Here is a 27,086-nt window from a genome sequence, read left to right on the forward strand (position 1 = left end):
GCTTGCAACTTAAATGGCTAGAAAAAGACCAAATTAAAAACCCCCAACCAAAAATTAAACTTGAAATACAAAAATTAAAAGGAGAAATCAATAATATTGAAAGTAAAAAAAAAACTATTGAATTAGTAAATAAAACCAAGAGTTGGTTTTATGAAAAAGCCAATAAAATAGATAAACCTTTGGTAAATCTGATCAGAAAAAAGTAAGAGGAAAATCAAATTGTTAGTCTTACAAATGAAAAGGGGGATCTTTCCACCAATGAAGAGGAAATTAGAGAAATAATAAGGAGTTACTTTGCCCAACTTTATGCCAATAAATTTGATAACTTAAGTGAAATGGATGACTTCCTCCAAAAATATAGGCTTCCTAGATTAACAGAGGAGGAGATAAATTGCTTAAACATTCCCATTTCAGGAAAAGAAATAGAAGAAGCTATTAATCAACTCCCCAGGAAAAAATCCCCTGGACCAGATGGATTTACATGTGAATTCTACCAAACATTTAAAGAACAATTAGCCCCAATGCTATATAAACTATTTGAAAAAATAGGAAATGAAGGAGTCCTACCAAACTCCTTTTATGACACAGACATGGTACTGATACCTAAACCAGGTCGATTGAAAACTGAGAAAGAAAATTATAGACCAATTTCCTTAATGAATATTGATGCTAAAATCTTAAATAAGATATTAGCAAAAAGACTTCAGAAAATCATCCCCAGGATAATACACTATGATCAAGTAGGATTCATACCAGGAATGCAGGGCTGGTTTAATATTAGGAAAACTATTAGTATAATTGAAAAACTCTTGAGAGTATAAGAATAAATGGATTATTCCTTAGAATAATCAGGAGCATATATTTAAGACCTTCAGTAAGCATAATATGCAATAGAAATAAACTGCAACCTTTCCCAGTAAGATCAGGAGTGAAACAAGGTTGCCCACTATCACCATTACTATACAATGTAGTACTAGAAATGCTAGCCTCGGCAATAAGAGCCGAGAAAGAGATTCAAGGAATTAAGAGTAGGAAATGAGGAAATCAAACTATCACTCTTTGCAGATGACATGATGGTATACTTAGAGAACCCCAAAGACTCTGCTAAAAAGCTATTAGAAATAATTCAGAATTTTAGCAAAGTGGCAGGATACAAAATAAATCCACCTAAATCCTCAGCATTCTTATATATCACCAACAAAATGCAACAGCAAGAGATACAAAGAGAAATTCCATTCCAAACAAATGTTGAGAGCATAAAGTATTTGGGAATCCATCTACCAAAGAATAGTCAGGAATTATATGAGAAAAATTACAAAACACTTGCCACAAAAATAAAGTCAGATTTAAATAATTGGAAAGACATTCAGTGCTCTTGGATAGGCCGAGCAAATATAATAAAGATGACAATACTCCCCAAACTAATCTATTTATTTAGTGCTATACCAATCAGACTCCCAAGAAACTATTTTAATGACCTAGAAAAAATAACAACAAAATTCATATGGAAGAATAAAAGGTTGAGAATTGCAAGGGAACTAATGAAAAAAAAGTCAGAGGAAGGTGGTCTAAGTGTACCTGATCTAAAGCTATATTATATAGCAGCAGTCACCAAAACCATTTGGTACTGGCTAAGAAATAGAACGGTAGATCAGTGGAACAGATTAGATACAAAGGACAAAAAAGGATACATCTATAGCAATCTAATCTTTGACAAACCCAAAGATACCAACATTAGGGACAAAAATTCATTATTCGGAAGAAACTGTTGGGAAAACTGGAAATTAGTATGGCAGAAATTAGATATGGACCCACACTTAACACCATATATCAAGATAAGATCAAAATGGGTCCATGATTTAGGCATAAAGAATGAGATCATAAATAGATTAGAGGAACAGAGAATAGTCTACCTCTCAGACCTGTGGAGGAGGAAGGAATTTATGACCAGAGGAGAATTAGAGATCATTATTTATCACAAAATAGAAGAGTTTGATTACATCAAACTAAAAAGTTTCTATACAAACAATACTAATGCAAACAAGATTAGAAGGGAAGTAACAAATTGGGAAAATATTTTTAAAAGGAAAGGTTCTGACAAAGGTCTCATTTCCAAAATATATAGAGAACTGACCCTGATTTATAGGAAACCAAACCATTCTCCAATTGATAAATGGTCAAGGGATATGAACAGACAATTCTCAGATGATGAAATTGAAACTATTTCCACTCATATGAAAGAGTGTTCCAAATCACTACTGATCAGAGAAATGCAAATTAAGACAACTCTGAGATACCACTACACACCTGTCAGATTGGCTAAAATGACAGGAACAATTAATGATGAATGTTGGAGGGGATGTGGGAAAACTGGGACACTGATACATTGTTGGTGGAGTTGTGAAAGAATCCAGCCATTCTGGAGAGCAATTTGGAACTATGCCCAAAAAGTTGTCAAACTGTGCATACCCTTTGACCCAGCATTGCTGTTATTGGGATTATATCCCAAAGAAATACTAAAGAGTGGAAAGGGACCTGTATGTGCCAGAATGTTTGTGGCAGCTCTTTTCATTGTAGCTAGAAACTGGAAGTTGAATGGATGTCCATCAATTGGAGAATGGTTGGGTAAATTGTGGTATATGAAGGTTATGGAATATTATTGCTCTGTAAGAAATGACCAGCAGGAGGAATACAGAGAGGCTTGGAGGGACTTAAATCAACTGTTGCTGAGTGAAATGAGCAGAACCAGAAGATCACTATACACTTCAACAACAATACTGTATGAGGATGTATTCTGATGGAAGTGGAAATCTTCAACATAAAGAAGATCCAACTCACTTCCAGTTGATCAATGATGGACAGAAATAACTATACCCAGAGAAGGAACACTGGAAGCGAATGTAAATTGTTAGCACTACTGTTTATCTACCCAGGTTACTTATACCTTTGGATGCTAATAATTAATGTGCAACAAAAAAAGGTATTTACACACATATATTATATCTAGGTTATATTGTAACACATGTAAAATGTATGGGATTACCTGCCATCGGGGGGAGGGAGTAGAGGAAGGGAGGGGATAATTTGGAAAAATGAATAAAAAAAAAAACAAAACAAAAACCCTTATGTTCCATTTTTTCCTCTTTCTCTCCTTTTACTTTCTCCACTAGACAACAAGTAATGTGATATAGATTAAACATGTAGCATCCAGATTTTTAAAGAAGTTAAATGAATTATAGGAAAAAAATAGAAAGTAAAACTATACCAATGGGGAACCTCAATTTTCCTCTCTCAAAACTAGATAAAACTAATTGTAAAACAAATAAAAAAAAAGTAAAGGAGGTGAATAGAATTTTAGGAAATTTCCATATGGTAGACCTCTGGAGAAAATTGAAAGGGAAAGAAAGGAATATACATTTACACAAAAATTGACTATGTATTAGGGCATAAAAACCTCATAATCAGATGACAAGAGGAAGAAATGTTATTTTCTCAGATCATGATACAATTTTTTTTAATACTATGGAAAACATATGATTAGGAAGATATAGAAAAATAGATTAAAATTAATCTGTAACTTAAATGTAATACTAGAGAATGAGTGGGTCAAAGAACAAATTATATAAATAACCAATAATTTCATTAAAAAGAATGACAATAAGACAACATACCATTGGCATGCAGCAAAACAGTACTTAGGGGGAAAATTATATCTTACAATGCTTACATCAGAGCATGTCAGTGAATTAGGCATTTAATTTAAAAAATTAGAAAAGGGAAAATTGTAATGTTCTGTTGTCTCCAGAAACTGCCAATCACTCTCTGGGAGGAGATCTGCTGTCTCAACTCAGTCCCAGACTAGACCCTTCTTCCTTCTAGAGTGTAGTCCCAACTCTGTCCCAGAGTAGACTAACTCCTTGCTCAATGTTGTCTTCTTTTATCCTCCCAGAGAATGGGCGTGTGAGAATTCAAGGGATTGTGGAAAAATTACTTCAATCAGTGAACTTGCTCCTTTTAAAAGTTGTGTAAACTGCTTTTCATAAGCAGAAGTTCTTCCTCAGAAGTTCAAAGGGGTAAACTCCCCTTAAAGGCTAGAACCAAAGGTGTGAACTAGAGAATTGTTAACTACCGACTTAGCACTTAGAACCTAACAGAAAATGACAAATGTTGGAGGAGATATGGAAAAATTAGGACACTGATGCATTGTTGATGGAGTTGTGAGCTCCATCATTTTGAAGAGCAATTTGGAGCTATCTCCAAAGGGCTATAAAAGTATGAATAACCTCTGATCCCATATTAACAATACTGGATCTATATTCCAAAGAGGTAAAATAAAAAGGAAAAGTACCTTTAAGTATTTAAATATTTATAGCAACTCTTTTTGTGTTGGAAAGGAACTAGAAATTGAGGGGATGTCCTGGGCAATGACTGGACAAGTTGTGGTTCATTGTTATGATGGAATGCTATTGTGCTATAAGAAATGGTGTATGAGATTGTTTCAGAAAAACCTGAGAACACTTATATGAACTGTTGGAAAATGAAGGGAGTAGAACCTGGAAAATTTTGTACACAGTAACAGCAATGTATGATGGTTAGGATTTTACTATGTGCTAAATTGCTTCTGATACTTAATTTTCTAGTTCAGAGTTCACACCTTTAGGAGGAGTTTACACCTTTAGACTTCTGAAAGGAGTTTACACCTTTAAGGGAGTAAGCTCATTGGTTCTGTAAGGAGTTCTTACAAGCCCTGGGAATACCCACAAGCCTATTCTATGGAAGGATAAAAGGAGCCAAGACTCAGTGAGGAGAGGCAGTCTGAAAGAAGGCAGTCTGGAAGGAAGTCAGTCTGGAAGAGGTCAGTCTGGAGTGAGTCAAGGGAAGGACTTCCTGGGAGAACTTCAGGGAAGCTCTAGGAGATTCAGAGCCAGGATTCAGCAGATTCACAAGTCTAAAGGAAAAGCCTGCTCATGGAGATTCATAACTAGGATTGACTTCTGAGAAACCCACAATCCCACACTCTTGGAGGCAGAGTCTGATTCATTCCCACGTCTACTGTCGTGCTGGCTGGAAGCTTTGGATTCAGAGGGAGCTGGAGAGAAGATTTGGAAAGAGACTGTAAGGACTTGAACTCTTGGCTGCATTTTGGGGATTACTGGTACTGGAACTAAAGCCAAGGCTGCCTCTGAAGAAGCTCCCCAAGAGACCTGCCTCCCCAGAGAAGATTGCAATCTAGAGACAACAGAGCATTACATTTTGGTGCCCAATGTGGGGCAAAGACTTTTGCTTATCCTGATTCCGGCTGATTCTAAGATATCTAGGGTCACAACATTTGGCGCTCAATGTGGGGCCAAATCTTCTGAGCCCTTCAGTGAGCTAACCCGGAAATAACATATGATGATCAACTGTGAATGACCTAGCTATTCTGATCAATACATGGTTCCAAGACAATTCTGGTGAACTTTTTTTTTCTTTTTAGCTGAGGCAATTGGGGTTAAGTGACTTGCCTAGGGTCACACAGACAGGAAATGTTAAGTGTCTGAGGTCAGATTTGAACTCAGGTCCTATTGACTTCAGGGCTGGTGCTCTAACCATTTCACCACCTAGCTTCCCCAATTCTGGTGAACTTGATGATGAAAAAATGCTATCTACTCCAGAGAGAACTGATATAGTCTATGTGCAGATTGAAGCATAATTTTTTCTCTTTCTTTATTTTTCTTGCCTTTTAAAAAATAATAGCTTTTTAGTTTCAAAATACATGCAAAGATAGTTTTCAGCATCCACCCTCACAAAACATTATGTTTCAAATTTTCCTCCTTTCTTTCCCCCACCCCTTTCCTAGACAGCAAATCAACATATGTTAAACATGTGCAATTCTTCCATACGTATTTCCACATTTATCATGCTATACAAGAAAAATCATATCAAAAAAGAAAAAAATGAGAAAGAAAACAAAATGCAAACAGACAGCAAAAAAGATGAAAATACTACATTGTGATCCACATTCAGTCCCCATAGTCCTCTTCCTGGATGCAGGTGGCTCTCTCCATTACAAGTTTATTGGAATTGTTTTTGCTTTTTTTCCTTTCAAAATGTCCAGTGTGGGATAGCTAGTGGTGCAGTATTTAAAATGTTGGACCTAGAGTCAGGAAGACTCTTCCTGACTTCAATCTTCCTGAGTTCAAAGCTGTCCTCAGATTCTTCCTAGCTGTATGATTCTGGGCAAGTCACTTAACCCTGTTTTCCTCGTTTCCTCATCTGTAAAATGAACTAGAGAATGTAATGAATACAAATGAGAGAAAGTGGCAAACTACTCTAGCATCTTTGTCTTTTAAACCCCAAATAGGGTCATGAAGAGTCAGACATGACTGAAACAACTTAACAACAAATATGGAACTGTTTTTCATTATTTTACATGTATAATTGATGTCACATTCCTTGCCTTTTCAGTGAAAAGAGAGGGTCAGGAAGGGAGAGGGAATTCATATATCAAAGTGTTAAAAAACGGATGTGTAAAAACACAAATTTTTTTAAAAATTTATTTATTTAGAATTTTTTCCCACAGTATTTATGCATGAGTAATTTTTAAAATAATATTATCCCTTGTATTCATTTTTCCAAATTATTCCCCCCTTCCCTCCACTCCCTCCCCCCAGTGACAGGCAATCTCATACATTTTACATGTGAAAAACACAAATTTTTAAAAAATGTCAGCTACTTTTTTCACAAGTTTACTTCTATAATTTTACTTTTGTGTTTGCTGCTTTTTTTTTTTTTTTTTTTTTTTTGTGGAGATAACTTAGACCTGTTTTCTGATTTGACTTCTTATTTGATTGGTGATGGTTAGGTTATATATTAAATACTCCCCAGAAGATTACTTTTTATTAATAACAATAATAAATAATGAAAATAATATTATGATTTAAACTTTCCAAAGCTCTTTATCAGTATTGTCTTAGTTGAGCCTGCCAATGATTTGACCTTGTGAACTTTATCTTTTCACAGAGTATCTAGTAAAAAAAAAAAGAAATTTACCCTATAAAAACTCACTTAACAATGCGGTTTTTTAAAAAATAGAGATGAAAATTTGTTTCATCATGCATTCACTAGGATTTTTAAAAAATTATTTGTGTAGATATGAGGTAAACTATCTTTTGATGAAGTTCCTTATCCATATAGTATTAGAAGTAATAGAGGCAGTATATACTTTAATATGTATTTTTGGCTTCCACTACTTTGCCAGCTGCTGTTTTTTCCTTTATCTAGCTCTATGAAGGCAGGGCAACATATAAGGGTCAAGTTACTTCTGCATTTACATATGGGTATCTCTTGTTTGCATTTTTATTTTCTTAATGTTTTTGGGAAAAAGACACTAGAACAGTAAAATATAATTGTAACTTAAAGCTGACATGTCTGCTCCTATTAATCCATTCACATGGCTATCCTCTTTGAATCCTTGTTCTATCATTACTCTTTTATGAAAGAAATGGGATTAGAGACCAGTTTTACTTGGTGATGGTGGCAGATAACAATATCAGCAATAACCATGGTTAATTATCACATCCAATAGAATCGTTAGACTAGAGACCTTGAGGATGATAAAGTATAGCACATTACTATACAAAATAGTGCAAAATAGTTCTAAATTCTAAAAGAGGGAGACAATGGCCTATCTCAAAGGTACTTTCCTTTATATATCTTCTCCCTCCCAACTACTTAGCTATAGGCAACAAGTTCTTTCACAAATATGCATATTTAGAATCCAATAGGGAAATAACACAATATAGATATCTGTAGTAACATATGATACATGCAGTATAAAGCTGGGCAGTTCTATGTAAAATCAGACAGAAAAGAATAATATCTACTCAGGGGGAAATGGGGAAGACTTCCATAGATGGTATTTCACTTGGGTCTACAAAGGATTGATAGGAATTTGTTAGTCAAAAAGGGGACAGAAGGGCAATTGAGGCATAAAAAACAATCAGAGAAAGGAGTTATGACAGTAGAACACATGTTCAGGGATCAGGGTAGTAATCCAGTTTGGTTGTACAGTAAAGGGGAGAAATAAGATACTTTAGAAAGATAGGATGATACCTACAATTGTACAGGAACCAGAGTCCCAGCTAAAGAAGCTTGAACTTGGTTTATTATGGGGAGCCACTGGAGATTTTTGAGTAGAAATATGATATGAGTAGAGCTATGCAAAAATTTGATTTTTCTTACAACAGTATGAAGGATGGATTAGAGGCACAGAGAGAAGATGTGAAGTCTTTTAAAAAGGCAGTTGTCCAGATGAATGTTAATAATGATCTATATATTAGGATGAAGGTAGTGTTTTTATAAATGAGGAGACAGATATAAATGATGTTTTGGAAGTGGGATGATAGGACCCTGTAGAGGGTCACAGTCAGTGGGAGAACTCTGGGTGAAGTATAAGACCCTTCCGCCCAGAGGGAACTTACTACAATGTCTGGTTTGTCTCCCCATCTCCCCTGAGGACTCTTTGCCTTTCTGAGAAGTCAGGGGGTGGTGACAACCTGTGGTGTTATTGAAGCAGAGTGATACCAGATACCAGGTGGAAGAGTGATACCAGGTGGCAGACTACTTACAATAGCAAGTTGTTTATGTGGTCCCACATGGGCAGTATATATTTGGCACATGCCTAGTGTTTGTGTTACTTAAGGATATGAGGATATAAAGGAGGAAATGATCTTGTAATGAAACGGACTCCATTTTTCCACCATCCTCAGGAGTCCTGCCTCATCACTTCTCCACTAGGATGGTATATTTTAATCACCCTGGCATAAGGGCTCTAGAAAGCAATAGCATGTTTTGTCACCCCAACTTGGGAACTCTAGAAAGTAGGACATAACAGGACCTGGTAATTGATTGAAAACAGACATAAGAGAGAAAGAAAAATCAGAGGTAATATGCTTAGAAATATGAGAGACTTCACGAATGGTAATGCCACAAAGAAATACTGAAATTAGAAAGAAGTGGAAGGTTAATGAGCTTGGTTTAGATATGTTGAATTTGATTAGCTATAGCATAACCAGTTAAAGAAATCTCTTAGAAAGTACCATAGTTCTAGAGCTCAAAAATAAGACTTAGTTCTGGAAATATAAATTTTGTAGTTATTTTTAAACTACAAAATTGAATGAGATTGCCATGAATGAGTGGAACAAGAGAAGAGGGCTAAGGACAGATTCTTGAGAAAAACTCACATTAAGAAGCCTTGCAGAAGATAAGGAATCTATAAAGAAGAGGAACATTTAGGAGTTGGAGGAGAAATTGGAGAACCAAGAAAAGGGAAGTATATGCTGCTAGGAGAGGGGTTGTCAGTAGAGTCAAAGGCTGTAGACAGCTTGAAAAAAATAAGGACTAAAAAAAAACAACTCTTGGATTTGGTGATTAGATTAGATTTGGATTTAGTATTTGATTACATGTGGTTATTTGTACTTCTCTAAGTGGAGTGGTAGGAGTTGAAATTTGATTGTAAAGGGTTAAGGAGAACAAAATGAAGGTATTCTTTTTTCTAGAAATTTAGTAGTAGTACAGGTAAAGATATGGGAGAGAAATGTCAAGGGAAAAGTTTTTTTGTTTTTTTTTTAAGAATTTGGAACTGAGCATATCTTTAGGAGGTTGGGTTGGAGCTAGAGCTGAAGGAGAGGTTAAAGGTTCATGCGGAAGAATGACTGCTGGAACAAGGTAAAGAAATTGTTGGTATTAGTAGAGGAATTAGAGTATGACCATTGAAATGAAGGAGGTAAAGATGTTACTGCTGAGAAAGTTTGAGGAATAGTGGAGGGGAGCTCAGTGAATTTATATATCAGGTGGACTCAGTTACCTCAGAAAAAGGGATGGCTGTATAATCTGATGTACATATAGGGAAAAACTGTGATGAAAGAAGAAATGAAAAGTTGTGAAATTAGATGAAGATAGAATTGAAGGATTTTTGAATAATAGTTTAGGTACAACTGAAACCAAGTATGACGGTACCTTGGCACTCATTGATATATTTGTTGAATTCATTATTTGATCCATTTTGAAGAGGGAAAAAATGCTTCAGCACTTGATATTTGTTCAGCTCTCCTTATACTTAAAAAATGAAATGCAGATCTTTGATGAGCAATAGAAATGGGAAGTTGGCCAGGCATATTACCCAGCCCCTGCATCTGCTGCTATTGCCCTTGGTTGTAGACAGCTCTTCCCCAGCAAAGGCTGTGGTGTATATTATTGTTAGGTTGGAACTCATGATGCAGAGGTTGTATGCCTTAGGGGACAGGTCAGTTCCCACAGGATGATGTGGCTGGAGCATATAATTTCCTGGCTCCTAAAACAGGGAATTTGGAGAGGCTGACGTGCTTAACAGGAAGAAAAGCAGCAGGAGCAGGAGTAGCAGTGTTGACATGAGCAGCAGCAGTGGAAGCCCAGGTCTAGGTGGTGTTGTGGAGAACCCAGGAGGGCCTAGGTGGCTGCCAGAGCCCTGGGTGGTAGAAAGTGCAGGATCATAGCTTCTCCCTTCATATCCACCCTCTTCCCCCTCTCCTCCAAGGAAGCTTGGATGGTGTAGGGTAGGAGGAGAGTATAAAGATTACTGTTACTCTCAGAAAGTGACTTGGGTCAAGAAGGAAGAGTTCTCAGCTAGACAGACTGGCTTGTTTCTCTGTAGCTGGAAGCTCCACTTGCCCCTTTGAGGAATTGGGTGGGGAGGGTTGGTTAAGCTGCAGACTGAAGATGTAGTCTTTTGTACTCCTTTTCTCCACTTGTGCCTTCTGAAACCAATGAACTATAAGTACCAAGGTACCATTTTCTTGAATTCTTTGAGGATGAAACTAACTCAATTTTATGACTTTCTCCAGTGATACTCATCCCTCCTGGACAAACAACAGAGAGATTGGAAGATGGGGTTAGCAGAAAAATTAGAATTCATTCACTGGGGATAGAAGAAGATCAGATTGAAGGATTCTAGGGTAATGGCTGGTGAATCATTGAAGTGTACAATCATGGGAAAAAGATGGTACTGGAGACAAGTGAAGCCAAAGTAGATTCAAAGAATAAGAAAGTGTGAAGGAATCAAACTATGGTGAGGGTAATTGTATACATTTAGTGTGAGTGAGAGAGATGGAGAGGTAAAGGATAGAACATTATGATCAGAAAATAGAATTTAAAAATTTATTATCTTGAAAGTTATAAGGTTGAAGATTCAAATTCAGGCCATTTCAGCAGTGTTATTAAGTAGCTAGTATAAAGTCCTGTGCTAGATGCCACAAATACAAAGATTAAAAAAAAGCCTAAATGGGCCTTTCTCAGGAGAGGTAAGCTTGAAACTAATATGGGGTGAAAGAGAAGTAGTTGTTAGGGAGATTGATGAATTATATAGTTATATAATTTCAGAGGCATTTTCAACATAGAAAGTGAAATCTTTGATAATGATTTTGGAGAATAGAATAGAAAGGAAGACAGAGTACTGAAGAAACAGGAAAAGAAAAATGACCTTGAGTTTGATAAATGATGGGGAGAGGGTGGCAGTAGATTTCATTGAACTTGAAAGAAAGTGGTAGAGGTAAGCCATATTCCACTCCCACTTAGTGCTATGAGTTGGTGGGAAGTTAGCAGTGGAGAGGGTTGAAAGGGATATGATGTCTTCCCTCCTCAAATTTTTTATATCACTTTGCTTGGCCTTATTCTTGCCTTTCGCACTTTATGTCTTATACTTATTTGTGTATATAGTTTTCTTACTAGATTGTAAAATTATTGAGGGCATGTGTTTTGTCATCTTTATGTCCCTCATTTCTAATCAGTGTGTTGCATAGATTAATGTTTAGTGTTTTTTGAATTACATTCCAATGTAAAAATTTTTTTGTATGACCTATTTTCATATTATGTACATTACTTTTGTCTTTCATTATCAAGGTATTCTGTATTAATAACTGTATTATCAAATTATTCATTGTCCAGTTGGCTTCAATCAATTACCTTCTTGAAAATTTTAAAGATAATAATACAATAAATTTTAAATTTTACAGAGATGTATTACCCATATTGTCTCTGGTTATTTCTAAGCTTTAGAAGGTCAGACCCTGGGTAATACCCATTTCATTACCCATTCTTAGAAAGAAGTTCCTTTTAATGCTACTGGAACAAGGGTTTATTGGACACAAAACCTATGGAAGGTAAGGCTCCTGCCTTCTGTATGGTGTATAGTATCATGCAGCTATGCTGTGCATATATATGTCACAGTCTGATATTCTTGTTTCTATCTGGATTTTAGATTGATAGTTCAACAGAATATATAAACTGTACTTGACCAAATCCTAGTTTGTCCAACTTGATCCTATAGTTAGCCTATATATCCCTATATGTTTATGTATGCATATATATTGCTCATTTAAAAATGCTTATAACTCATACAGAGCTTATTTCTATCAACTTTAAAACTAAACCAAAACACATTTGTACTTAAGTATATTTAGGTTTTTAAATATATATTAGTATATTTAGTATATAAAGACTTATTTTTGGAATAGATTTCTTTGCAATTAGATCTGATTAGAAGAGCCCTGCTTTGTGAAAAGACTGTACATGTTGTACCATCAAAGTGAGAGAGGAAAGAGGGAAAAGGGATTAATTTTTAAATTACTATCATTTTATATATATATATATATATCAGAAATTTTAAAGTTTTTTCCTACAAATCCAAGTGATTTTTTTTGGTATTTTCTTGTTGCACATAGGTCTTACAAGAACAGATACGTGCCAGGGATAACATTAGCCATGGAACAAATTCTGCCTTAAAGAGTCTGGAGATGCGTCAACTCTCTGGTTTGGGAGATCTTCGGGGAAGAGTAGCAAGGTAAAGCTTCAGGACTTGGTATATTTATTTTAGTAAACAGTTATTTTAAAACATATTTCATATTAGCTACATTTTCAAGATCTAATACTACAAGCTTCTTGGGGACCACTGTAAGTTGATTATACAGAATGGGAATAAAAAGTAGAATTTTTTGGTTGAAACTGTGGTTATGTTAACTAAGGAGTTTCCTCAGAGTTCATTGTTTGGAGTTGATGAACAAATGTACAAGTTACCCTTTCCTTGGTTAACAGATTAATGAAGAATTCTTAGAGTCTGTTCAAAGTATCTCCAACTATTGAAGGAAGTCCTACTCAGTCACTAAACATTTATTAAGCACTTACTATGTGCCAGGACCTGTGCTAAGCCTGTACAAAAATAGACAAACAACTTCTCATTGAGAAACTCATGGTTTATTGAAGGAGACATTCAGATAGACAATGTGCATCCAAGCTATATACTGGATAAATGAGAAGTAATTAAGAGAGGAAAGCATTAGAATTATGAGAAGTTAGGGAAGACTTCCTGTAAAAGGTGGGATCTGATCACTGGAGAACTTTGGTACTGGCCCGAATCCTGATCATGGGTGAGAAGTGAAGGGAGTGGAACTCATGTGGATGGTCAGACATGGAGTTTGCTTATTTCAGGTTCTCTCAGCCTTAAATACCCTAATATACTTGCATCACTATAGCACATTTCACATGCACTAACTATACTAGGCATGTGCCAACTATAGGATACTGTGCACGGGGGTCACATAAGCGGCTTACTGGTGTGTGTAGTATCTTTGAACTTAGTATCCCTGCTTCAACCACAACACAAGTTGTCAGGCTCCCTGACTTTTCAGAAAGTCCCAGATGCCTTTGGGGTATGGGGAGCCAACCCAGGCACCGTCGTAGGGTTCCACTGGGCTAAAGGGTCTTATACATCACCCAGGGTTCCCCATTATCTGTGGCCCTCTACACAATAGGAGAGGGCTTGGATATGAAGGACTTTGAATATCAAACAGAAAATTTTGTATTTGATTTGATTTTGGAAGCACAGGCAGCCATTGAATTTTAATGAATAGAAAGATGACATGGTTGGACCTGCATTTTAGGAAAATCACTTTCATGACTGAATGGAAGATGGAGTGGAGTGGGGAGAGACTTGAGACAAGCTAGCTCACCAGCAGGTTGTTTCAGAAGTTCAAGTAGGAGGTGGTGAGAACCTACGGAGGGGTATGATAATGTCAGGGGAGATATATATATATATATATATATATATATATATATATATATATATTTGTGTGTGTGTGTGTGTGTGTGTGTGTGTGTGTGTGTTGGTTTTTTTTTTTTTCCGAAGTAATCGAGGTTAAGTGACTTGTCCAGGGTCACACACAGACAGGGAGTGTTAAATGTCTGTGGTCAGATTTGACCTCAGGTCCTCTTGAATTCAGGGTTGATGCTCTGAGATCCACTGCACCACCTAGCACCTTTAAATTTTTTTTAAACTCTATGATGAAGCCCTTTCTTAGTACTCTTGAAAACAAAGATTCCTTATAATGCTAATGCAGATACAATTATAAAGACTCTAGTGAAAACATTTTTGGGACAGTTTTGACTTTGACACTAATGTTGAAATGATATGGAAAAGGGCATATTTTCAAAGTATAGGCTGTTCTGCTATCAAAATTAATATTTCACAATATAGCTTACCTGCCCTTTTCTAAATAATAGAATTGATAGACAAACTGGCACTCACATTTTGTAGAAATTCATATTTGCTGAAAGCACAAATAATTTTTTTCCAAAAAATTCCACTTATTGAATATGCTACCACTTAATTTTTTTTTAAAATGTCATTTATGGGGCAGCTGAGTACTAACCCTAAAGTCAGGAGGACCTGAGTTCAAATCTTGTCTCAGACATTTAACACTTCCTAAAGCTGTGTAACCCTGGACAAATCACTTAACCCCAATTGCATCAGCAAAAAGAAAAAAAAATTTAGACATTTATTTTGACTTAATATAGTTGCTTAGAGTTGATATCAACTAATTTAAGGTAAAATTGAATATTCATTTCCTTTAGAGAAAATTATACTAAAGAAGAAGCACAAATAATAGCTGGAATGATAGAATGATAGAATTAGAGATAGGGACTTGAGATTTTCAAATCTAACCCTGCTCATTTTACAATTGAAGAAACTGAAGACTAGAGAGGAAGAATGATTGCATTAAATAGATAGTATGTACTAGAGATGGATGTAGAACCCAGACCCTTGAACTCCAACTTCAGGGCTCATTTACATGTACCATTCTGCTTTTTATTTATAAATATTATTAACCAAGTATTGTTTTTTGCCTGAGTTTGTTCTTTCCTCATTAGACTGTAAACTTCTTGAGATCAGGGACTGGATTTTTGCTTTTTTTTTTTTTTTTTTTTTAATCTAAGTGTTTAGCACAATGTCTGAAACATATTATATATATGTATTATAACATAATATATAATATATATAAACATGGTTGATTAGTGGTTGAAAATGTCTGTTTCCTCTATTTCCTTCAGCTACATAGTTTTAATCTTTAACTTGATTTGTATCCTTTTGGAAGAATGTAGAATACAAATCTTAACGTTGACTCCTTGTAACACTGTGTCAGTGACCAATTCATCTTTCTAAAATTCTGCAAGACTCTAGGATTTGTAGTTTTAGTCTTTTGGTAGAGTTCCTCATCAGACGAGCTATTCATGATCATCATTGTCATTTTTCAAAGTGATTGGTGCTTTTTCTTCAGAAGTCAGCCTTTCTTTTTCATGAGGCCTTTCATGAGGAAAAAAATCATGTCTATCCACAAATCATATCTTTAAAGTAACGAGATCATTCCTACACATATAGAAACCAGTTTCATTGCTCATATTTATATTATATATATTCCTTGTTTACTGGTATGACTTTCCTATAAGTGATCTAGAAAGTAGATTTTCTTCAATCTGATTGTATTTCTTTCCTATATCCCTGTATTTTAAAGTCAGATCTTATTTAAATAACATTTTCATAGATATCTAAATCTACATATTAGCTGATAAATAATGGTATCTCTAGCAGTTTTTCAATTCACTTTCAACCTGATTCCAATTTTAAAGAGACAATGATATTCATCATAATTTAACTGGTTTGGGGTGTCAGGACCTTTATCTGACTTTGAATTACATAGACCAATTGTTTTACTTTACTTGAAGGGCAAATAAGAGAATAGATCAGAACATGATACAGTAACATTTTTTACATGAAATTTTACATGGAATTTTAACAGCATAAGATTAAACATAAGAAAATGAAACATAATTGCTACAAAGTTTAAAGAAATTTAAATACCTAGGGACAATGTATCTCTGACTAGATCTCTAATATTAATCAGTGCTTAATATAATTTTGGTTTCTCTTGTTTTGTTTTTAAGGGACAACTTTATTTTTTTGTGTGTGTTTATGAGCACTGAGATTCCTTATAACCATATCTCCTTATGCATTGCTACCATGCCTTATACTCATTTTCTGACATAAACTTAGAAATTTTTTTAACTTTAAAATTTATTATTTTTTCAATTTTTTTTTTTTTGCTGAGGTAGTTGGGGTTGATTTGCCGAGGGTCACTCAGCCAGTAAGTGTTAAGTGTCTGAGGCCACATTTGAACTCAGGTCCTCCTGACTTCAGGGCTAGTGCTCTATCCATTATACCAACTAGCTGTCCTTAAAATTTATTACTTTTAAAATAGTATTTTACTTTTCCAAATACATGCAAAGATAGTTTTCAATATTTACTTTTGCAACACCTTGTATTCCAATTTTTTCTCCCTCTGTCCTCCTTTTTCCCTTCCTCAAGCAAACAATCTGATATAGGTTAAATGTATAATTCTTCCAAAGCATATTTCCATATTCATCATTGTTACACAAGAAAAATCAGATCAAAAGGGGAAAATATGAGAAAGAAAAAAACCTCAAGCAAACAAACAATAACAACAACAAAAGGTGAAAAAACTATTCTTTGCTCCTCATTTAGTCTTTGTAGTTTTCTCTCTGGGTACAGATGACCCTCTCCTTCACAAGTCTGTTGGAGTTGCCTTGAATCACTACATTGTTGAAAAGAGCCAAGTCCATTAGAGTGGATCATCACTCTCCTAGTTTTGTTCACTTCACTTAGCATCAGTTCATGTAGATATTTACAGGCTTTTCTGAAGTCAGCCTACTTATCATTTTTTATAGAACAATAATACTTATTTGCATTCATATATTATGATTTACTCAGCCTTTCCCCAACTGATGGACATCCACTCACTCCATTTTCAGTTACTTGCCACTACAAAAAGGGCTGCTATAAACATTTTTGCACATGTGGGTCCCTTTCCCTCGTTTATGGGATACAGATCTAGTAGACATTGCAAGATAAAAGGCATACACAGTTTTATAGTCATTTGGGTCTACTTCCAAATTGATGAACTTAGAATTGTTGATGATACATTGTTGGTTTGTACTAGCTCTCTCTGAGAAGGAAGTCCCTCAATTTCAAGGAAAGAATTAACCATTTTTTCCTGTTTACACTATTATTTTTTCTGATCTGAAAGAGCGAATGAAGCAGAAAAACTAGAGAAAAGAACTTATCTTTTATATAGGTCTATATAAATTTCCAAGATAATTTTTTTGCTAATTAGAGAAATTTTACCAATGAATTTACTGTTATTCATCTTTATTCTTGCCTTATTGAATATCTGTTTTGCACACAATAATTTCCTCTTTATTAATGCTCTGGTATCATTTAACCAATTTTTATCAATTAGTTTTTATGAAAAGATATTTGCCAAGAAGATATAGCAAGAGCAGAAATCCAAAAAAGCCTTCTGAATCAGTGGCAAACTTTCCTCTACTTTGGTCCTTGGGGTGGATGGACTGAAACTTAAAGCTTTTGTCACAATATACTAACTACCATAGTAACAAGATGACAGAGTTAGTAGATGCTATACACATATACATATAGTTCATTGCTTTTTGTATGGAATACTAGAACATCAGGGAAGAATTGCTTGTTATACATACATCCAAAATAAGGAGAATTTTTCAGCTACATTGGGCCAGAGCTGTGATAGTGCAGGATCTGTTATTGAATTCATATTTGGATAAGGAAAGTGGATCTGCTGGCCTCCTAGATAGATGAAACTGTCCCTTTCAATTGGTGCTAGCAGATGACTTTATGGACTATAGTTAAAACTATTCTTATACCTGCAAATCTTTTGTCATAGTTAAGAGACCAATTAGTCAGTCAGTAGATATTTATTAAGTACCTCTTATGTGCCAGGCACTGTCTTATCTTGTCCTTGAAACTAAACATGCTTCTTCAATAGGTATATTTAATGAGGGAAAGGAAAGGGGGAATCCCATTTCTCTCGGTGCATAGATAATCCCATGAGGCGCAGTGTCCCCTGTAAAATGAATTTACAGGCCCGAAAACCTAGATTGATAAATAAAAGGTTTATTGTAGAAATTTGGAAGTAAAGTTCAGTTAGAAAGACGCCAGGGCCAGAGGTGGCCACTGGGCTGGCAGGAACCCTTACATGGCTGGAAGGATACCATGTGTTGGCTGGGAGGGTTCCTGCCCAGAGGGCGCTCTGGCTCATTTCTTTTATACCTAGAAGATGATGGGCGGTACCCCTAAATTCTTGGCGGGCTTTTCGGTTAGCTCAGATCAGGTGAGGGCTGGTGGAAGCTGAGCTGATAGTGGGGCTAGGCCCCGATATTCAAAGGGTGCCTTTGACCAGGATTTGTGAATCAAGGTCAGCCATGGGTTGAGCAATTAGAAAGGAATCTTAAAGGGACCTCAACCCCCATCATATTTGGCTTCATTTAAAAATGGGATGATAGAGAATCTATCTATATTTCTCTATAGCTATTTGTCAATACATAGTTTAGAGAGAAAAGTATTTAACCTTTTTTTACTACTACTAGGTCTTTCAGAGACTTGATAGACAGCTCCATATCAGAAGTCATGTGAATTTTTTCAATACTTTTTTCAGAACCTAGGGTTTAAAAAATACTAATGGAAGGGCATCAAAGAGGGCTTTTTTTTTGACTCATCAAGCAATAAATACTGCGTTGCTATAGATCATAATATATCAAAGGCTATTTGATTTTTATTGACTTTGAATGAAAATCTCCTTACACTAAAGTCCTTAAGCCTTTTTGTTTGATGGCATACTCCTTTTCAGGACAACATAGCATAGTTGAAAGAATGCTGGGTTTGGAATTATAGGACACAGGATTCATTCTTGTCTGTGCTCAATTCACTTCCCATCTGATCTCATCTTCCTCCTGTAGTAGAGTTAGAGGAGAAGGGTTGTTGGTTTTTGATCAGTTGGTTTTTCTCCATTTTCTTTAAGCATAGAAAGCAAAGGGTAGACACCAAAAGCATTGAAGTATTAATATGTTAACAAGGTATTAAACTACATGTAAAAATATATTTACTGGGGGCAGCTAGGTGGCGCAGTGGATAGAGCACCAGCCTTGAATTCAGGAGGACCCCAGTTCATATCTGGTCTCAGACACTTAACACTTCCTAGCTGTGTGACCCTGGGCAAGTCACTTAACACCAGCCTCAGAAAAAGGAAAAATATATATACATATATATATTTACCCTGTGATCTCTTTATAAAGTGTGAACAAGTTCCATGATTGAATTTCAAGGAGACTTTAAGATTAGTTAGCTGAAAATTTGTCATATCTCCAGAAGTCTTTAAATCACTAAATTTACTAATCCTGGATTATAAAACTCAAATAAAATCAAGTGGTTCTATCAATCCTAACCCATTTCAATTAAAGAACTTTTTTGCTATGTAAATATTAAATTATATAAAAGAAACACATTGGATTAGATGATATCTGAGATACCTTTCAGTTCTGAATCTATTTCCCTATGGTATGCATTTCACAATTACATTTAAAATGGATAAATAGGAAATCAGGCAGAATTGTTTATATTTGGATCATATTCCTTTAGTATTTGATTTATTATTTAATATTTTTCTTCAGTTATATCTAAACCAAAATTGTTTTACTTTTGTTTTTAAAATTTTTAAGTTCTAGATTCTCTCCCTAATTCACTGTTGACTTAAAATGTAAAATCTTCCTATATAGCTAACAAAGTTAGCCAATTATTTTCTTCTAAATTCTAAGAGCTGAGGAATGTTCACTATAGCTATTCTTTAGATCTCTAAAACAAATGAGCAATTCAGGAAATGCCTAAAAACATGGCTTTAACAATTAGAAAGAGTTTCACTGCAAAACTTTGCCAAAATCTTTTTAGTTTTGGGCTTATCAACTGTACCAGATTCTAGTGGAATCTCTTTACAGATCCTTGGCTCTCAGACTTTTATCTTTCTTTTGGAAAGAGATTGGAGTCTCTCTGTTTATTTATGACTGAGCCTAAGAAATGAATCTGCCAGAAAATAGATATCTGTAACAGTTAAAAAGGGCCAACACAGGGAAAATTTGGAATGCTTATTATCATCTTATTATATTGTTATAATCTTATTATAAATTACATCTTATAATACTAAAGTTTAGCAAGGAGAGCTGATAAGATTCTGAATTAAGTAAGGATATCAACTAATCAATAAATTAAGTCAAAGTTCCTAAATGATATTTTAAATGAATAGTTTTTGGTGAATAAGTCAGAGAATGCCTCTATCTCTGGTCTAGCAAAAGGATCCAAGACTTAGTTGGTGAAAAATAATCCATAAGCTATAAAACTTCAGAATTTTTAGAAAGTTCATTGATGAATACAATCTATCACTTGAAAAGTGTCACAATATTTCATTTGCTATCTCTATTTTCTTACCTATACCACTCTTTTTTCATTTTTGGCTTCTGCTCTATTCACTGGGTTTTTTCATCTTCATTCTGTGTGACCTCTTGGCTTTATAAAACTTGAGGCACACAACTAGCATTTGAGAGAGATGGGGATGGGACTAGACCTGTGCTTTCATTGGTACAGGAAATTCCTGCTTGAGGAAACTTTCCGCTGACACAAGTTGGAAAGTTCTGTACTTAAAGAGAGGTCTAGAGTCCTGAGTGGATAAGTGACTTGGCTAGTCAGAGATCTCCTGACTTCGATCTTCCTGATTTTAACCCAACTCTATAATACCACATGGTCTCAGGTGAGGGAGGTACTAAAAATAAATTGAGAGTTAGAAGTATTAAGTGATTTGCCCATAGCTAGTATGTCAGAGGTGAAATTTGAACCCTGATCTTCCTGATTCCATGTTCAACATTCTCCACTCCCTCCTTCTGGTTGGATGTGGGTATCTAGGAGGCCCCCCCCCCCATCCTCATCCATTCAAGAAAGGCCCCCAGAGAGCTCTCCTCATTATTTTCCTCCCTGACACTTTCCTATACTTCATCATCTGTAGAAACATCATTCTCCAAGATGAAATCAATTTTAAAATCAGCTCTGAAACTCACTTCCTCAGAGCCTAACCCCAGGACTTTATCATGTCCTGGCACTAAGTGACCTCTTTTTCTTTGTGACTGCCTTCTTTTCACCTTTTTTTTTTAATGAATTGTCTCTCTATTAGCTTGTGAATTCCTTGAGGGCAGGGACTGTTTTATATCTTTTTTTTTTATTTTTTTTTATTTCTAGCACTTATCTCAGTGCCAACTAGCATATAGTAAATTCTTAAATAAATATGTTTATTGAAACTATGGAATATTGTTTTTCTGCCTTAAAAGTCAAATAATGAAGAGGAAAGTGAATAAAATAAAATTTTGGATGGAAGGCATAAATACCCAGAATGGGGATGAATGAGGGCATGGGGCTTAGGAAAGGCTTCAAGTAGATCACTATGTTTGAGCTGAGAGTTGAAGGAAGCTAGGGATTCTGGGACTTGGTAAAGGAAGAGTTTATATTCCATGTATATGAGGGACAACCAATGCAAAAATCTTGGATAGAATGCCACATAGAAACAATGATAAGGCCAATTTGGTGGGATCATAATGTGCGTGAAGTGGGCAGTAACACATGATAAAAACTAAAAATGTAAGTTGGAGTTTAGGTTGTAAATAACTTTAAATTCCAAACAGAAGAATCAATACTAGTAAGTTACTGGAGTTTATTGAGGAGGGGAGTGAGACTCAGATCTTCACTTTAGTAAAATCACTTTGGAAGCTGTATGACTGATGGTTTGGGTTGGAATAAGACAGGGGGAGACTAATTAGCAGGGTATTGCAGTATACTAGGGGAGAATTAATGTGGACTTCAGAAACAATTGTTTAGGAATTTGCCATAAAATCTTTCCTATAGGAAAAGAGCAGAAATAAGTTTTAAAATATAATGAAAATTTAATAACATCTTAACCAAAGTAGCATAGAGGATTAGGGTAGAATTACAAAACTACCTTTTCCTAGATCTTGTTTTAAATCTACTTTCTCTCTCTAATCCATTTTAGAATTATAGAACTTTTGAGCTGGAAGACATCTTCTAGTCCTATTGCTCTCTTTGTGGACCATGACAGTGAGGCTCAGGAAGGTTACTCACTTGCCCAAAGTCATAAAGAAACTTAGAAGTAAAATGGGTTTAGATTCCACAGCTCTATAATATATACCATATTGTCCTAGATGACTATCTGATTTTATACTCTATGTATTAAATTCTGATCTAATGTTAGAGCACTAGCATCATTCCAGTTCTACCATGTGAGGTATATGTGATAGCATGACATAACATTGTTATTTATAGTTTAAAATTAATTTTTAAAATATTCATTTAATTACAAAGAAGTATATAGCTAATCAGCAGTATTAGAAATTGTGTGGTCATGCTAGAATCTTACATTTAAAGCTCTTAAAATTTTTGTAGGGATAATAAAATAAGAATCCTTGATTCTAATTGAGAATTCCACTGCTTAATTTTGTTATTTGGATTTAATACATTTATTCAGAAGAGAGTTGTTCAATTCCTTTCTTCAGAATAAAACTTTGTAGAACACATTATTCAAAATTTAAAATTAAAAAATTTAACAAGCATTTATTTTCTCTTCTTCTCACCTTCCTATCTCCATTAAAAAATAAAAGTTGAAAAACACTTGTAACATGTCTAGTCAAGCAAAGCAGTTTCCTACATTGGTCACGTCCAAAAATGTATATATCCCATTCTGTTTTTGGAGTCTGTCATGTCACTAGTTAGAGGTAATTAGCATGTTTCACCTTCAGTCTTCTGGAATCATGGCTGGTCAATGCATTGATTAGAGTTTTCAGGTCTTTCCAAGTTGTTTTTCTTTATAATATTGCCTTTGTGTAAATTGTTCCTCTTGGTTTTCATTAATTTTGTTAATTATTTGACATCAGATTTTCTCATTTTTCTTTGAAATCATTCATTTTTGCATTATTGTGGTGTAATAATATTCTGTTACATGCCTATGCCATAATTTATTTAACCATTCCTATATAGTTTCCCAGTTTTTGCTACTGCAAAAAGAGTTGCCATAATATTTTTGTAGACATGAGCCCTTTTTCTCTTTTAAAAATCTATTCATTTTGTAGACTTAGTAATAATAATTAGTAGGTCAGAGAATATGTATAATTTATTAACTTTGGGAACATAATTCCAAACTGCTTTCCAGAATGATTGGACTAATTCACAACTCTACCAATAGTGTTCTTAACATTTTTCTATAACACATCTTACAATTGTAATTTTCTTTTTTTTGGTCATCTTTGCCAATATCATTGGTATAAGACAGAACTTTAGAGCTATGATATTTTACATTTCTCTATTAGAGATTTGGACCCTTTTTATATTTGTTTATAGCTTAGATGTCTTCCTTGGAAATTGCCAGAACATATGGTTATTTTAATAGAAACAATGTATCTTATAATATTTTAAATAAAATTTTGGTTCAACTGTTTTAATATTCATTGTTTTTAACTTTGGTGTTCACCTGAACAGGTGTGATGCTAGCATAGCTAGATTGTCTGCAGAGCATAAAACAACATATGAAGGGCTTCAACACCTGAACAAAGAACAGCAGGCTGCCAAACTTATTCTGGAAACTAAAATCAAAGATGCAGAAGGACAGGTATGTTATTTTAAAAACAGTTTTCTAAAATTGTTGATTTGCAGTTAGCACAAATACCTTGAGGTTAATAGTTTCTTGAAGAAGAGTCAGTTTTATTTTGTTTTTTAATATTGGGTCTACTTTATGAAGAACTAGAAGAATTGTTTGTTCTTTACTTTAAACTGCCCCTTGTCATCTTGAATATATCAGCAGAGTAGTTTTTCATATTATCTGATTTGCTTAAATATTGCATACATGAAATGAATCAGTTGATTTTATCATGTGACAGGTATTTAAAAGAATCTAGGCAAATTCCTAAGTGTATTGGGTGGTCTGGCAGTGTGGTTCAACCCTAGTGGTAAGTGATCCAGATGGTCTATTCTAAGAAATCTGGCTCAGTCCCAGGTAACTTCTAATTCCTAAAACCTTAAGAAGCCAAATTGAGTTCAGGAACATCGTGAATACTTTTATCTACCCCAGCATGGGCATGAGCTTAATCCCTTCTAGGGATTTTCTGTAATGAAGGTAGGCCAAATTTCTTTCAAGAAACCCAGACTAAAGAATTCCTCTTCCCCTCTTTTTCACTCCTCTTGCTCACCATTAGCCCACTTCCTATCCCAAACTACCATTCTTTAAATTCCTCTCCCTGGGCATTTGTCCACACCAGGTCACCTTCTAAAAGTATGGAGGTTAGCTGATATATGTACCTAAGCATTTGCCCAGGTTCATTGATTCTATTTCAGACTTCATTAGACTTTAAAATGAACTCATTTTTCACCAGCCAATTTGGGTTTGAGTTGGCAGAGCCAAGAGGAAGGCAGCATGGGCTGGGAATAGAACTACTTTGCCTTCTACAGTCTTTTCACTGAGCCTTAACTTAATTATAATGACTGGGGAAGGATCTTAGAGAAGTGGTCACATAGGTTCCAAATAGCAAGGCAGAAAGATGTTTTTTCCTAGGAAAAGAGATGGTTAAGTGGTTAAGCTCCGTTGTTCATTATGGGAGAATAAGCATTTATATTGCACCTACTATTTCACAGGCACTGCGCTACTGTGGGTAAATCTCAAGGCTTGCCTTGTCAGTTTTGTTAAACATGGCCATTCATATCAATATCCAAGCGAAGCACAAAATAAGAAAGCTATAGCCTTTCACAAGTTGTTTATTGCTGCAGCCTGGAACTGCTTGTCTCCTGAGGAGAGCCTATTCAGAACTTTTGCCAGAAAGGCTGCCCACATAGTTGATGCCATTACAATTAGAATTGTTCCAGTTACATTATTGAAACTGCCAAGAGATTGGAGTATTTGCAGTCACACAGATGGTACAAAGACTGAAGCAAAACGTCCATTTTACTAGCCAGGTAGTTGTCAAAAAGCTGTAGGGTCATTGGTTTGGACCTATGGGAAGAGATGATATAGGATAGCAAATGAATGAAACCATCTCCTCTTTTTTCACTATAGCTCAGTTGTGTAATTGTGGCTATGGTAATGGTGACTTATGGTAGTTCCTTCTAGCAAAAAGATTGGGTCTACTTTCACAATAATTTAGTCATCTAGTAGATAGTTATTTAATATTTTATGTGTATAGTACTGTGCCACGTATAGTAGGGAATACAGAAAAGTCTAAGAAGTGATCTCCATTGTCAAAATTTCACATCTAGTTGGAGAGAAAGATAAATACGTATAATTTAAATAGCAATACATGATATTATGTATTTAGTGGCTTTTCCTTCATTAGAAGTCTTACAGCCCAGATTTGAGGGGGGGAAAACAGGCTATAACTTCTATGTCAATCAGTATTAGGAGTAGGCACTTCTGATCTCAATAAAGAGGGAGGAAAAGGAGGATGAAGAAGACAGAATAAGGGGGAGAGATGAGGAGGAAGACTATACTTCTCTTTCCTCTTCTTCCTCCTCTTCCTCTTCTTTCTCTTGAGTCTTTTCCCCATTAATACATATGGAATATTTTCCATGACTTGATAGAAGACCTTCATGAATGCTAAGAGACTCCTTCTTGGCCGCAGATAATTTTTACTTCTAGGCTGACCTTCAGGTGATCTGATTGTGTTTGGGCTGATTCTAGGACAATGGACCACAACCTATTATTGGGCCTTAAAGTTTTTCCATCTTGATAGTATCTGCCAGATCATGTACTTCACTAGCATAGATCTCAAGAACTCTGTTACCTTCCCACTTTGATGAGCATTGTGAGTAAGGTTTTAGTAGAAGTTTGTAACAAAGCTAAAAATGTTCAACAAGATTATTGATTGCTTTTTAAATTCTTGATATAATTATTGAATTTCTCTTTCTTAAAGTTACTTTTTGTAAAGGTCTGTATAGGTAATGGCCTCTAAGTTCCTTGTTAATTTAAGTCTATAATTCTAAGATCTCATTTATAATTTTAAAGTGTCAATTCCTTTTTTTTTCAGATTTCTCAGCTTTTAAGCAGAGTTGACCTGTCAATATCAGAGCAAAGCACAAAGCTGAAAATGACTCACAGAGATAGCAACCATCAGCTTCATCTTTTGGACATTAAGTGAGTAGCCATTATACTAACATTTTTTTCTTGGTTTAGACATTGCAATATAGAGAACATTTATTAAGTACTTATATATAATATATTTTGCTAGGAGCATAGTTGAATCAAGTGGATGCCATTTGTAAGTTTCTGCAGAGTTATTCATTCCTGATTGCTATGCTATTCATATATGACAACTCCAAATCTGCTTCTTAAATTTCTTTTTAACAGTTACAAGAATATGGTATAGCCCATTTGGAGAGAAGTGCTCATTTGCTAGTAGAAATATTCTTCTTACATTAGATAAAGAGGGAAAGGATTCATATGTATAAAAAGTATTTATAACTGTACTTTTTATTTTAGTAAAAAGCTGGAAATGAAGTATCTATCAATTGGGGAATGATCAAAATTATGTTTTATGAATTATGGAGTATACTATATTATAAGAAATGATGGAAGGGACAAATTCAGCGAATTTTGGGAAAACTTGTATGAACTGATGCTGAGCAAAGTATAGAAGTAGAACTTTTTTATATAGTGATCACAATAACATAAAGGCTAACATTTTTGAGAGACTAAGGAACTTTAATGAATTTAGTGATCAGTAACAACTCTGGAAGATTCATGATGAACATGTCCCTCACT

General features: G+C 35.0%; 1 protein-coding gene across 1 annotated transcript in view; it reads left to right on the top strand.

Annotated features, from left to right (window-relative positions):
* The window catches only part of FAM81A (family with sequence similarity 81 member A), a 100,026-nt gene that overhangs the window by 45,302 nt on the left and 27,638 nt on the right, over positions 1-27,086 (top strand). The window contains exons 4-6 of the mRNA XM_074294654.1: positions 12,738-12,856; positions 23,819-23,948; positions 26,353-26,459. Of these exons, the coding sequence (XP_074150755.1) occupies positions 12,738-12,856; positions 23,819-23,948; positions 26,353-26,459 (356 nt within the window). The remainder of the gene's footprint in view (positions 1-12,737; positions 12,857-23,818; positions 23,949-26,352; positions 26,460-27,086) is intronic.

This window comes from Sminthopsis crassicaudata, chromosome 2, assembly GCF_048593235.1.
Source record: "Sminthopsis crassicaudata isolate SCR6 chromosome 2, ASM4859323v1, whole genome shotgun sequence".
Taxonomy (NCBI): Eukaryota; Metazoa; Chordata; class Mammalia; order Dasyuromorphia; family Dasyuridae; genus Sminthopsis; species Sminthopsis crassicaudata.